Here is a 14,998-nt window from a genome sequence, read left to right as displayed (position 1 = left end):
ACTCTCCCCTCTGGGATGAAGACGAACGCTGCCTCTGACTGGCTAGTGGCCATGGGTAGCCTTCTCCTCCATGAGTTTGTTTAATCCTATTTTTAAGGCATCTAAGTTGGTGCCCACCACCACCTCATGTGTGAGCAAATTCACTAGTTTAGCTATGTGATTGTAGGAAGGACTTCCTTTCATTTTGCCTGCCCTGAATATCCCAACATTCCACTTCACTAGATGCCCCCCGAGTTCTGATGTCCTGAGAAAGGCAGAAAAACCTTTCCCTGTCCTCTTTCTCCGTGCCATGCATAATGTTATACAAGCCTATTCCTCACCTTTTCTCTGAACTAATATAGGGAGCAGTCTCACTGTGGCTGCTACTACCACCAGCTTCCTATCTTGTTGGATCCCTTAAAAACTAGCACCCTTTGCTAAGCCTTTAGAAAACACAGAAGAGGACAATCTGAGAGCCTTCATGGCTAAATTTAAATATTAAAGACCAACTAGGTTAGTACTTGGTATGAGCTTTCGTGTGCATGCACACTTCTTCAGATATCTGAAGAAGTGTGCATGCACACGAAAGCTCATACCAAGTACTAACCTAGTTGGTCTTTAAGGTGCTACTGGAAGAAAAAAAATTTATTTTGTTTTGACTATGGCAACCAACACGGCTACCTATCTGTAACTTTAAATATTAAGCGGCCCTCATGCTTTGTTTACACAACATTTTCTGAGATACTTTTTGGAACTCACACTTCAAAAAGCTTTTGAATGGGGTGGGTTGAGGTGGAACAACTTGCATCCTCTGAAATCCTGGAGAACAGGAAAGCCGTTTGGAAAACCTATCAGCAGTGCAACATTCTTCTATCCTCTGCATGGCTCACATGCCCACTGCCATAGTGCCACAGCAGCTTTCTTCCCAGTGGCAGCCAAATTCATACGTTTATCCCCAGTGAGTTGCCCATCCTCAGATGTTCCCCCAGAATTAATAACCCAGAAGACGCCAGCAGCAGATGGTGAAATACGTCTGTAATCCCTGACTCTCTGCAGAGGTGCCAGAAGTCCCTGGGACTGTGGCGTCATTCTTTATTATCCAGTGTGTTTCAGCTAGAAGCCACTGCCAGGTCCACCTGGCATGGGGCCGGCACACAATGTGAAAAAAGGAAAATCATTATTTCTCGACAACTCTAACCTCCTGAATCGCACCTGGCGTCTGCTGAAAGTTGGATGTGCCAAAGGGTGTGAGGTGGGGAGGGTAGCCGTGCCTCAGACTGAGCATGCTGAGATGTTAAAAGAAAATGGGGAAATGAATGGGACGCTGCCTGGTCACAAGCAAAGTTGTGGGGTTCATGGTGGCCAAATTATTCTAGATTCCAGAAGGATGCCAACAAGTCTCCCAATGGGAGATTAAGAATGGATAGGAACCCAGGAAGCTGCCCTGCCTTATACCAAGTCAGACCATCAAGCTCATGGCAGTGGCTGCTCAGGAATGCTCCTTCAGGAATGGATCTTTCCAAGTCCTACCTGGAGGTGCTGGGGATTGAACCTGGGACCTTCTGCATGCAAGGCAGGTACTCTACTGCTGAGCCATGGCCCTTTCTGGACTGGAATAAAATATTCCATGATGGGAATAAAACCTATGAATCCTTATTCCCAACCCTTTCTTTCCCCTTGTGTTACATCAACCCTCAGAGAAAATTATGTGAAGTGACATTTTTTGGGGGGATCTTAGAACCAAATATCTTTGGGATATATACCCCAACAGATAGAGCTTTCAGTACCTGGATTCCTAGCCCTGTCAAAGATCACAGCCCGTAATCAATCAGAAAACTCATATTTATGTGAATGCCTTGCCCCTCTACTTCCCAGATTCCACTCTGTGTTCTGGGGTAGGCAGTGTTTTGATTTGCTTCTATGGCAATAGTTAGGATTATAAACTCCTGGCTATTTGTTTCCTAGAGGGCAGGGGGGGAGACACAGAGGTTCATTATGCTCCAAACATCTAGCTGGGCATGAGGGGCCAGTGCAATTTGGGAAAGGTCAAGCGGCTGCTGTATCTGTTTGGATTGAGGCTTTGCACCTTCAGCCTCCTGGGGATTCATATAGCAGGCTAGGAAGGAAATTACCTTGGAATTGGATACAAAAGCTGTTGGCGTTCAGGGCAGCTTCGTTAAATAGGGATGGTAGCTGGAGCCCAAGAGGCAAGCAAACGTAAACATTTTGTGTATGTGGGTGTGCACGTGTGTTGTAGGGATTTGGTGAGAAGTGTTGCTGTAGAAAACAGCCTCAGAATCAAACTATTGGCAGGCAGAGTATTCAGCACTGGACATCAGCTGGAAAGCAAGCAATAGTGAATCAGATAGTGGAAATAGGATTGTTCCCCTTGCTGTATGTTCCACAGTAGTCTCTGATCAAACCAGTTTTGCAGGCTTTTGTGACACTACCCAAATCTGCAAAACCTGTTTACCAGAGGCAAAAGTTGGGATGGGGTACACAACATGAAAAGCAACCATACTCTATCATATCACTTTCAACACTCTTAAAAGCAGCAGTCATCTGTGTTGGACCTTATGCCCCATTCCAAACCACCAGCAGCAACCAGTAATGCCCAGCTTGATTGGTTGAGAATACTTAGCTGGGAGTATTTGGGATGGACATCTCCAGAAGGTGATGCTCCACCCTATGGACCCTCCAATGTGGGGTGTCAAAGGTCAGCCTTATACCTCATGCTGTTTAACACCTACATGAAACCACTGAGTAGGATCATCCGGGAATTTGAACGGCATTGTCATCAATATGCAGATGAAACACCTCTCTATTTATCCTTTGCATCTGCAGCTGTGGCAGTGGATGGTCTAGACTCAGTGATGGACTGGATAAATGCTGGTTAAACTGAAACTCCATCTGGTTCTTTTGACTGTACTAGTGGGGTCAACCTGTTTTAGGTAGGGTTGCATTCCCTCTAAAGGGGCTGGTGCTCAGTTTGGGGGATCTTCTGGATCCACTATGGTCACTCAAGGCACGAGTAGATCTAGTGTCATGAAGTGCTCTCCTTCAGCTTCAGTTGGTGGTCCAGCTGTGACCCTGACTAGATATTCAAGGCAAGCAAAGAGAAAATATTTCTTTACAAAATACAGTGGTACCTTGGGTTACATACGCTTCAGGTTACATATGCTTCAGGTTACAGACTCCGCTAACCCAGAAATATTACCTCGGGTTAAGAACTTTGCTTCAGGATGAGAACAGAAATCATGCTCTGGCAGCGCGGCAGCAGCAGGAGGCCCCATTAGCTAAAGTGGTGCTTCAGGTTAAGAACAGTTTCAGGTTAAGAACGGACCTCCGGAACGAATTAAGTACTTAACCCAAGGTACCACTGTACATGGGGGAAAGCAAGGATGCAGCTATGCCTCCTGACCAGTAGAAAATTTTCTCTATCATGTCCTCTATATCAGCATTTAAGATTTAATCATGCATTACCCATGTACTTTCAGACTGTTGTAACCATATGGACCAGGAACTTTTTATATATTAAAAAAGTTGAAAGAAAGCTGAAATTTTAAATTGCATTTTAACCTGTATTTAAAATTCCCCCCCCCCCCCCATTATGTTTTTATTGTAATTTTACTGGTATTAGCTGCCCTGAGCCCAGCTCTGGCCGGGGAGAGCGGGGTATAAATAAAAATTATTATTATTATTATTATTATTATTATTATTATTATTATTAAATTGTTAGAATGATTATTCCTCTCCAGAAGGCCGTATCCCTATATTCTGTGTTAATTAAACCTCATTCCACAATCTGGTTCCTGTAAAGAGGAAACCAGTTGGATCTCACCAGACAGCAGGCTCCATGTCTTGGGTGCCACAGTGGGCAAGGCCCTTCACCACACTTTGACAACAGTGGCACTTAAGACAGTGGGAGGATATGCTAAAGGGCTGCCCACTTGTCCTCAATGGATGGCAGGACTGTGTGGAAGGAGACATTCCTGCAGGAATGCCTGTACCAGAAATAAGCATTAATCCATTAAGCATTCCTCAATGACATTGAGGAAGGAAGGAAGGAAGGAAGGAAGGAAGGAAGGAAGGAAGGAAGGAAGGAAGGAAGGAAGATTGGATTGGGGTGTGAGGAAGAAAACTCAGTGTGAACAAAAGAGGTCAAGAATGGGTAAGTGGGTTGATAAAAATCAATCTGAGTTGGATGGAGAAGTGCAAAAGTGAAGATACTAAGTGTATCACAATAAATAATGGCTTTCATTTACCAGACAAAGGTGCTCATCTTCTCATTTCCCACAAATAGCAACCACAGCTCCATCAGTTACATCGCTGTTGACAAAACGCCCCTCATAACCATCTCCCTCAGGGCTCAGCAGGCAGAGGGAGAAAATACATGCTTCCTTCTACTGCCCCTAGACTTCCCCACTCACCCACCAATATGCTCCAATATCCAGTGTTAAGAGGCCTTGCTCTCCCCCATCCCGGGAGGTATGGGGAGTGGCAGGCAATTTCTCATCCCCAGATCCAATTCCTCCCCTAGATATGTCTATTTTTCTCCCCCTCTTTTAATTCAGTCACTCAAACTGACAGCTACACTGTGTACTAGAGCTTGGCTATACGATTGCTGTGCCATATTTTCCCTGTAAATCTCCTGATGTGTCAGGGCTCCCTTTAACTCCCCAGTCCCCCTGATAAATATTCATTTTATTTACGTATTTTTCATCTCTCTCTCTCCAGCTCATCCCCCTCATTGGCTTCATTGGACTCGGACTGGGCAGCGCTGCCCTCTACCTTTTGAGGCTGGCCATCTACAGCCCGGATGTCAGGTACGTTTCTGGAGGGAGATCACTACTCAGTTGCAAAGAGAATGAGTTAGTCGCAGCATAGTCACAGGCATCATCATCAGTTTATTCGTATACCACTTTCCTGTGCTAAACCATGCTCAGAACGACTCACATTCGCAAAGTTTACAGAATAAAATATAATAACATTTCCAGATCATTCACTGATAGTTGCAAAACATAAATAAAATACAGATAGTAATAGGCCTGATGCTATTAATAGACCTGTGTGGATTTGTAATGCTTTGTTCACTCATTTATGGTAGGGCATCCACACAATACCATCATTCAATCATAGTCTTTTTTAAAAAAAAATAATATTTATTAACCGACCAATCAAATCAAATCAAATCACATCACATAAATTCCAAATTACAAAGCTGAATTTTAAATTTTTTGTTGGGGGTACCTATATTTCAAGTTCCGAAGGGGATTCCAATCATCTTCTTACTGCTGCGTTAATATCCACAAATCTGTCCAAATAATGTTCATATTTCTATCCAGTCCTATCTTGCTGTTCCCACGTCTCATCTTATTCATATATTTTTCTTTTTTCTTTGTGATCTCTTCTGATAATCTCCTTAAGCAAGTAAACACCAGTTATAATCCTGTGTGAATTTTTCCGTTCATCCAATCACCATATCGAGATGGTTTCCATATATCATCACTTCCATAAATAAAAGCACTCTTTCCATCATTAAACTTCGCAAATCTGTCACCTTCTTTTAGTCCTCTGAGGAGGCTCGCCCACAATATGAAAGCAGATCCATTCCTCCTCCCAGACATAAGTCTTTCGACAGAACTTTCCAAAATGGCGACGCTGTTTTTTACTGCATCATCCCAAAGCTCTTATACTTCCACGATCTCCTTAAAACATGCTTTTGGTTAGAAAATTATCTCCACACAGTCTTAAATCATCAGCTTAGATCATTTAAGCGGCATTTCTGACTTGTGGGGGGGGGGGATTCTTGGTTAATCACATAGAGAAAAGAAAGGAAAGTCCCCCCCCCCCCCATCCAGTCCCGTTGCCAACATACCGAGCCTTGGTGTGTCTTCTCATGATATATTCCTGTTTATCCGACCCGACTTCTTTCTCAGAGATCTCTTCAATTAGCAGTCTTTACTCCCCATTCTTCCTTGAAATATGTGCATTAGCTTCCTCCTAATTGTTTCTTTTGAAGTTGCTGCAGCTAGAGGCACGAATCAGAGACAGCGTCCAGGAGAGCTGAGGTCCACACAAGGGCTTTCTGCCTAGTGCCCCCACCCCCTCGAGTCCGGGGGTGGTATAGGGCACAGCAGGCAAGGGCAGTCCCCCCCACTCGCTTGGGGGGGGGGCGGGAGGCTGCTTACTCCCATCACAGCCTCTTAATTACCTCGTGTGGGTTGGAGAGATGTTATTGTCGGCCATCTTCCAATGTGCCCCTAGTGGCACCCCATCATTCAATCATAGTCATCCTGAATTCTCCCTGCGCTTCTTCCCACTTTTTTTCCCCCAGACCAGGGGGACTTATTTTTCAGAAGAAATGGAAGGGTAGTGCCCTCTCTACAGGTGCAGCCAGTGGTTCCCCCCCCCAAGAAAAATAGGTGCTGCTACACATCCATGCCCCTCACCCCCTTCCCCTGTCACCACTTGCCTGCCCACCCACCCCCTTTCTCCCTCGCTTGTGGCTGCAGGCATAGCCCCCCAGAGGTGCTTTGGCACCAGCCTTTAACTATCGCTAAAGCACCTCTTACGATCACCTGGAAGACTCTTTGGCGATCGTGAAAGAGTGATGTCAGTAGACATAGATGGATGTGACCAAGTAATTCTAGCATAATGTTTAGCTGAGGGTATCACCATATGTTTCAATAGTTTTTAAAGAAACAGATCCATGTTCTCAAAATTATGTCAAGAAGGTCTAGCCAGTGCTTAATTTTGAAGGCAAAAGGTGCCTCTGATTAATAATAATAATAATAATAATAATAATAATAATAATAATTTATTTCTACTCCACCCATCTGGCTGGGTTTCCCCAGCCACTCTGGAAGGCTTTCAACAGAACATTAAAAACAGAATAAAACTTCAAACATTAAAAGCTTCCCTAAAGAGGGCTGCCTTCAGATGTCTTCTAAAAGTCGAGTAGTTGTTTATTTCCTTGACATCCGATCGGAGGGCGTTCCACAGGGTGGGCGCCACTACCGAGAAGGCCCACTGCCTGGTTCCCTGTAAGCTTACTTCTCACAGTGAGGGAATGGCCAGAAGGCCCTCGGCGCTGGACCTCAGTGTTCGGGCTGAATGATGGGGGTGGAGACGCTCCTTCAGGTATACTAGATGTACTGTCTGCCTTGGGAAGGAAGCCCTGCTCAGCTGCTCAGCGGTAAGTGAAAGAGGCTTTGTACATGTCCAGAGTACTTTTCTTATTTATTTATTTATTTATTTATTTATTTATTTATTTATTTATTTATGCACATCTGCATCTTTAAGGAAACTAACTTGCCACAGATGTGTGGGATGTGAAACACAGGAGCAGTCAATTACAACATTCCTAGAGTGTACATGTTTAGACATGGGGAGGGATGTTTGTCCAGCCAGCAGGTAAACTTCCTGTTTCCCTCTGAGCTGGGACAGATTTCCTCTGCATGTGACTAGAGGTGGGTGTGGCCTCACCTGTGCAGGTAATGATAAAAGCACAGGGTAGGGGCGGCCATCTCTCTCTTACCTCTCTTGCCTCTCTTCCATCGAACAAGCAACATCTACTAAGCTAAAGATGGCCTCTTGGCTCCCAGCCAAGAGAGGAGAAAGGGACTATCTTCTTATAAGATAGAATCCAAATGTATATTACTTTATTAAGCTTTAAGTCTGCCTTCTGGGATCTGATGTGAACAGAATGTGAGTAAACTCTTTTTATACTTTTGTAAAGGACTGTGTCGTGCCTTCTATTTTAAGAGGGAATAAGGGAAAATTACCAGAATGATTATTATAGAGGCTTAAGCAAGCCTGAGCAAACGCTGCCGTTGCAAAGTTAAGATAAAGGGGAATGTTTTACTCTGCTGATATTTTGGGAACTTGTTAACACAAGTTGGATAAGGATATAATCAGTCAATATATCCTCTCCTGCATCCCTGAACATTCCCACAAGATGAAGCAGCCATCAAGTGTACAGCAAACAGGTCTATAGTAATCAAGCAACGTACATGTGTGAACTATAGACCTACATCTCCCAACCCCATCATTCCAGCACTGCTTTCCACATTGCAGCGGGGCAGAGTCTATACAGTGGGTGTGACTGACCTGCACTGACACCACTGCAAGCCTTTGCGCAGTCCCAATAACTGGTTGTTCCATTCTGCTATTGGGACCCTGTAGTTCCCCAATAGCATACTGGCAAATAGCCAAGGTGGAATTAATGGATGGATTTGCAGTTTGCACCTGTGCAAAACTGCCCTGGAAAAAAATGGAGGAAGGAACAGCAAAGGGGCAAATGGCTATTCATCCCTCTCTCTCAGTTGCCTATGCCTGCCTGCCAAACACCAGGCCGCTGCGCCTCTGGCAAGTGCATCGTGAGTCACCCTTTGAAGATGCCTAATGCTTTTATAATATCTGTTTGCTTCTGCTAAAACTATCATTGATTCAATTTGACACCATCTGCCCAGGGCACTTAGCAAAGCAATTATCAGCTCTAGAGCCCCTGTGCCTGGGATTGAGCTGTGCACACAACACTTGAACAGACGTCCGGGGATGTTCACCAGCCTCTTAACAGGCATTGGCAAAGCCAGCTCTGGATTTTTGTAGGGCCCTCCATGGGCCCTCCTAGTCCCATTGCGCCCCTAGACAAGAGAAGACCATGTCCTAGAGAATGTACAGTGTGCTTTCCCTTTCCACTGTGTAACCACAGTCAGCTTCAAAAGCCAGGAAATAGGGGGAGGGACTTCCAAGGCAAAGGCGGTTATTTCCACCACTCATGTCATCAATTTCTGTTTATTATCTGTGTAGATCTGAACCCAAATCCCCTGTGCTAGGGTGGTCAGGGAATTGTAGCACACCTCTCTCTCTCTCTCTCTCTCTCTCTCTCTCTCTCTCTCGTTCTCTTTCTCATGCCCCCTACCCTCTCTGTGTAGTGGAAACTGGGGCTAACCCCCTTAACAGTTTCTGAGTCATCCCAGCAAAGGTCTGTCACTACTAACTGCTGGTTCTGGCCAAAGCAATGAAGGAAAAAATAAAACCCAAGAGTTGCTACCATTGAAATTAATGAACCATAAATGTCTTGGGTCCATTAATTCAAATGGATCTAATCTGAGTAGGACTAACATTGGAAACAACCCCAAGCACAGATGTGGGATGAGGTAAAAGCATCCAGATTTGGTTTCTCTGCCACTGTCAATGCAAGCGCCTTCTTTTATCATCAGTGCCTGATTCCCACATGGAAAGTTTGGTCTCCTGCTTCCTGTCTAGGGCCAAAGTGTTAAAGGAGCAGGAAGGAGTTCATGAGTGTGTGGGAAAGAGTTTCTCATGGGAACTTTCCTGGCCTTGATCTCCAGGACTGTTTTTTGGGCTTAACCTCTCCCCGTCCCAACCCACATCATGAGCTGCTTGTTCACAAATACCTCAAAGCTAAAATGAAAAACAGCTCTGAGATACTTAATGTTTCAACAACAATCACCCTTAGGAGATGAAATGACAAAAACAGATTCGCCCCACCCCACCAGCTTAGCTGGTGTCTCTTGAAATCTCATAGTCCTATCTCCAAGATCTGAAAGATCTCAAGCCCTGGTCCACCAATCCTTTTCTCCTTACAGTCAAACCATTGTCTGTTATCTTTTTTTTCTTTTGAACCACAGTGTGTCTTCAGCAGCTCATAGGCATGTCTAAACTACAAACTTGCATCAGTTTTACACCAGAGGGATATCTGTGTTTGTCAGTTGCAGCAGAATCAACAAATATTGCTATGGCAGTTTGATACCTTCTTAAAGAAATGACTTCCTGCAAAGAATCCTGGGGATTGTCATTCAGGAAGATGCTAAATATTCCTCTGGCTCTAAGTCCTGGCCCTAGCCCTGGTTCTAAGCCTTGACCCTAACCCTGGTTCTAGCCCTAGCCCTGATTCTAAGCCCTAACCTTGCCTGGGTCCCGGTCCTGATCCTGATCCTGGTCCTGGCCCTGGCCCTGGCTCTAAGCCCTAGCCCTAGCCCTGGCCCTACCTCTACCTCTACCTCCAGGACTTCCATGATGATTGGAGTCTGTAGTGCAGAAATGACCAGCATGTATTCCTCTTGCTAGGAGAGTTGGGCACACTGGAGTTAGAGCCAATACCACACTTTCCCATATTAAATCCTTAAAAGTACCAGAAGAGAGCAGACTAGCTAAGGATGTTCCTCTCCCAAATTGACTGACACTTGTTCGGTATAACCTGCTGCTATGCATTCGATCGGAAGGATTCGAACCACTGACCTTCTGATTGGCAAGCCCAAGAGGCTCAGTGCCACCCGCATCCCAAGGTAGGGACTGGTAGGGGGACACAGTGTTAAATACATCTCACCACAGACATTAGTAGGTGACCATCTTTAGCTCCTTGCCATGGAATGTTTCATATACTGCAGATCAAGCTGCATTGCTACCAAAGGCACCAGGCTATTCTGGAGAAGGATGTTGGCTTGTTGGTTTGTTTGTCTGTGGTGGTAGGCTGCTCTTATTATTGTGTATTGACAGCAGTGTTTTCTGGGACAGGGCTGAGGAAGGACACAATGGAAGAAATATGGGTGGGGAGAGATGGATTCAGGGCTCGCCCAAGGCATGCTGCTGCCTGAGGCAAAAAACAAAATGGTGCCCTCTGCACATTGACTGAGTTGGCAGTTGACTCTTACTTCAGCACTGGCATTCTGCACCACATCTGTGACAGAGAGCCACATTAGGAGACCCAGGACAGACTAGGTGGCAACAAACGAGAATGGCTGTGAGCCTTGGGAGTAACAGCCACCTGTTGCACTTGTCCTATTCGGCCTAATGGTTGGACCAGCCCTGTTATAGATTTGAAAGAGGCAGAGGGAGACCTGAGACTAAGACCTGCATAGGTCTTATCACTGGTACACACATAATTGAGAAAGATTAAATATCCCTGTAAATCCATGGATATCTAGCCTCTGACCTGGCCTTGCCCAGAAGGAAGAAATGGAATCTCACCTTTGGGGGAAAGCAGGAGGCTGCAGAGCCTGGGGGCAACCCAAGCTGCTGATGCTCTCACCACAGGGTCTGACATAGTGTCTTATTGCCAGGTCCACAGGCATGGTGGATGAACAAGCAAGTGACAGGGACCATACACTCATTCCGCAATGAGGTATGAGGGGCAAATCATACCTGGGGCATCAGTACAGTCACCTTCAGCCTCTGTGGCAAAATAGGCACAGCAGCACATGGGGCTACTCCTCTCTACAGGTTTTCTTCTCCACTGTACCTGCTCACACATGCCCCAGCAGAACACATCTGCGGCTGGTCCTGGAGCCACGGGTATAATCCCCAGCTCTGTCATTACATTGCAAGGTTAGCCTTTGGCAAGTTGCTGTTTCTCAGCCCCAGTCTCCCTTTTGTAGGGACTAATAATGAGAAGTCACAGATTCACTAAAGGTGGTAAACACTTCTGCACCTTGCAAGAGTTTTATCAGTAATCATTTTCGATATCAACACAAACAGCCACAGAGATCCCATCAGCAACTCTCCCCATTTCTGGGGATCCTTTTCCTCATGGGCACTGAGCAAGCAGAGCTAGATTAATGCAGTCCAGAGGGAATGTGTGGATAAACAAAGCAATGACCATAGGGGTTAAGATATATACACAACTAATCAGAAAAACGTGGCCCACTGGTGCCTGGTGCCCATTGGGTCTGGTAGGGTGGAAGGTCAACAGAAGGTAGAGGCAGAACTAATGACAGAACCAATGTCCTCATCTCTGCTGAGTTCTACAAGGACAGAGACCGAGAAGAAGGGAGGTTGACAGGCAGTGCCATCCCCTGGACTGGATATAAGCAAGAAGGCAGGCAAATGGGGGCAGGCTAAGGTTGGTGGTCCAGGGTCCCATTTTCCTTAATGGACCAGCCTATACTGCCAGACTGGAATGAAGGGGTGACCGAATCTGTCCATTTCAGTTTCTTTCTTTTTTTTAAATAATTTTTTATTAAGATTTTAAAGGTTACAGAAAAAAAAAGAATAATAAGGAATAAAAAGAGAACAATCAAAAAAGAAAAAAAGAAAAAACAATACACATACAAAAAAGACATCATCAAAAAACCGAAAAAAGATAAGAGGAAAACAAACAAACAAACAAACAAATCAAACCTTTAACTCACTTACTTACATTCACTTATTTCCTTGACTTCCTCACGCCTCCCATTTTTGTATTCTAATTCAATTAGATATTCCAGCAAATCATTCCAACTTTGTTTTAATCCCAATAATTTATCTTAGCATACTATAATTCCCCTCTTTATATTCTAATTCATATAAATATTTCAACCAATCCTTCATCTTATTTTTATCCTTGTATCTTATCTTATTATACTATAATTTTCCATTCTTTCTTTCACCAAATAACCATCCACTTTTATTTTATCCATTCTTAACTCTCATCCAAACCTATATATCTGTACTTATTCTTAAGACGTTTCCCCTAAGGTCAAAAACGATTCCATTCCACGATTTCCCCATCTCTCATTAAAAAACAACAAGAAACAAATTATATTATATACACTTTAAATTCCCAACTTTCTCCACCAGATCGCCTCCCTGGTTTCGGCCCCCAGCAAAAATCCATCAATCTCGGAAAACCATCAACCCGGAGATCTTAAATCCGAGGCTCTTAAGTCTCTTTCATGTCCCCTCTGCCGGTCTTTTTGATAGTCTTTGGTGTTGAAAACCAGATCTTGGGGAGGCTCCAACCCAACGGTAATCATGTTCCTTCCTGCCAAACTTCCATGGTTAGAAATAAGGCCTATAGGATATTCCAAATCTTGTTTCAGTTTCTCTCAGTGTCTCATTCTTTCTTTCTTTCTTATTTATTTATTTATTTATTTATTTATTTTATTTCATTTCACAATGTTTATATACTGCTTGATTGTAATGAAACCTCAGCACGGTTTATGAAAAGGTTTTTTGCAACCTTACATTCAGATCTCAAATTTTCCACATCAACTTTTTTTAAAAAAAAAACCTCATCATGAAAATTCATCAGCATTTTAGTGTGAACGTCTCTTAAAATATCCATTTTCGTACGCAGTCTTGCCTAATATACACATTTTTGCAAACCAATTTCCCATAATATAATGCATTTTTCTATGTTATTTTCATGAATATATGCATTTTTGTGCACATTACTTGCTTGGAGAACCACACAGCAGAATATGGAACAGTGTAAATTTCAAAAGATGGCTGTGTTTTGGTCTGCATATTGTTTCAGAAAGTTCACTTTTAAATGCAAACTGAATAGAATTTCTCTCCCATCCCAATGGAATGAACAGGAAAGCTGGAGGGATATAAATTCTGTGGTCAGGTTTAGTGAAATTTAGGGTAGCCAGATGCAAAAGAGAAGCGAGCTCCTACTTATACTTTTAATAGTTGTTTAGAAGATGGAATTTGGTATGGGTCAGCTTTTCATCTCCCAGCGCTGCACAGGTGAGCCAAGCTGGACCTGTTGAAATTTCATTTGCTGTATATCTATTAGGAATACAAGAGAGAGCCCTGCTCTGCTTGGCATCAGGTCACTCTAGTGATGAAATTCTAATTGCCTGCCTCTTCTGAAGCACAACAGCATAACTTAATTTGAAAATACATGGATAAGACAACCAGCAATGGAATAAATAACAAGAAGGAGGCACACATGGATCTTAGCTAGATGGACAAAGCAAACCAGAGGCAAAGAATGACCTAAGGTGGCCTGCGAACTCATACCATTAATAACTGAGGAGACTCCACAGAGGAGCTCAGAGGTGGGACAGCGGGGGGGGGGGGGGTATGTGGAGAAATTCATTTGATTCACATTTCAGTTTGCACCTGCCTAATTCATACTTCCTGAACCAATATGTGAACTGAAGCACAACTATACCTTGCAATTCTTCTTTGTGCTTCTACAAAATTTGGGATCTTTAATGCCAAAAAAGCATACAAATATTTGTGCATCAGGGGCAAGTGTAAAAATGCCGTAGGTAAACTATACAGCAATTATGAAGCAATGTTTAGGAAAATGTGTGTATGGGGCAAAATTTCATTAAAAATGTGCATATTAGGAGAAAGTTGTACAAAAAAGCTTAATTTTTGTGGGGCTTAAAGAGAAAAAATCTGCTGTGGAAATAGGCAGACTGAATTGAAGCTTGGAAAAAATGGGAAATTGAGAGAAACCTAAATTGACAGATTCATTTATCCGCAGCTCAGAGTACAAGGTGCAACTTTAGGATGAGGTGGCTTTGTTATTTTTAAAGGCTGGGAATCCCTAGCATAAAAGGATTTGTGTTTGGGTGCACAGAATGAAAGAGAAAGACTGAGATGGGATGGCAGGATATTCGTTTGTTTTTCACTGACAGGCAGATACCTAAATATCTAAACATGTGAGACCAGCCGTATAGATTACCGAATATCCTGGAGAGAGGCACGCGTGTGCCTGTGTGGCGGAGGGCAAATGTGGCTTCTCCAGGGGACCCATGTGCTCAGTTCATTTCCTCCTTTTGGATCCACAGCTACAAGCAGCTGGAGTTCTAATATGGCTCCATGCCTGGCAGTCTCCCCAGCAGCTAGTTGTCATAGCTACAGGAGTTCACAGGAGTCTCTCAAGTTTTTTTAGTGTTAATTTTGAAGGCTTAATTCCATCTCTTCAGCTTCACACATGGAGATCTTGTCCTTGTTCTCCTTAACACCCAGTGTGAGGTAGCTGTGACTGCTTCAGAGTAAGGACTGCTGGGCGGGGGGGGGGGGGGGGATTTGACTGGAAGTTAGAAGACAAGTAGTAGGAGCTGAAACCAATTTGCTTGAAAATATCTCATCAGAGAATTGGTATGCAAAATAGTCACAGTATTCTGAATATTCAAATATTTACTGGACTTCCTCTGGATATTTTACATCTGCATACAACACCTGGTTGTATTTGATCTGAGTGTTTAGTACCGGACAATTTTTGAGAGCCATTGCACAATGGCATTTTATATTTGACAGTTGGCATGCA

At 43.8% G+C, this 14,998-nt stretch overlaps 2 protein-coding genes across 2 annotated transcripts in view; one reads left to right on the top strand and one right to left on the bottom strand.

Annotated features, from left to right (window-relative positions):
• NXPH4 (neurexophilin 4) overlaps positions 1–14,998 on the bottom strand; it is a 456,035-nt gene that overhangs the window by 287,545 nt on the left and 153,492 nt on the right. The gene's annotated exons all lie outside the window — the stretch shown is intronic.
• Positions 1–14,998, top strand: part of NDUFA4L2 (NDUFA4 mitochondrial complex associated like 2) — a 35,207-nt gene that overhangs the window by 10,324 nt on the left and 9,885 nt on the right. The window contains exon 2 of the mRNA XM_079967117.1: positions 4,717–4,805. Coding sequence (XP_079823243.1) covers positions 4,717–4,805 — 89 coding nt within the window. The remainder of the gene's footprint in view (positions 1–4,716; positions 4,806–14,998) is intronic.

This window comes from Podarcis cretensis (assembly GCF_951804945.1).
Source record: "Podarcis cretensis genome assembly, chromosome: 2".
Classification (NCBI taxonomy): Eukaryota; Metazoa; Chordata; class Lepidosauria; order Squamata; family Lacertidae; genus Podarcis; species Podarcis cretensis.
Note: the sequence above shows the minus strand (reverse complement) of the source record. Positions and strands in the feature narration are given on the sequence as shown.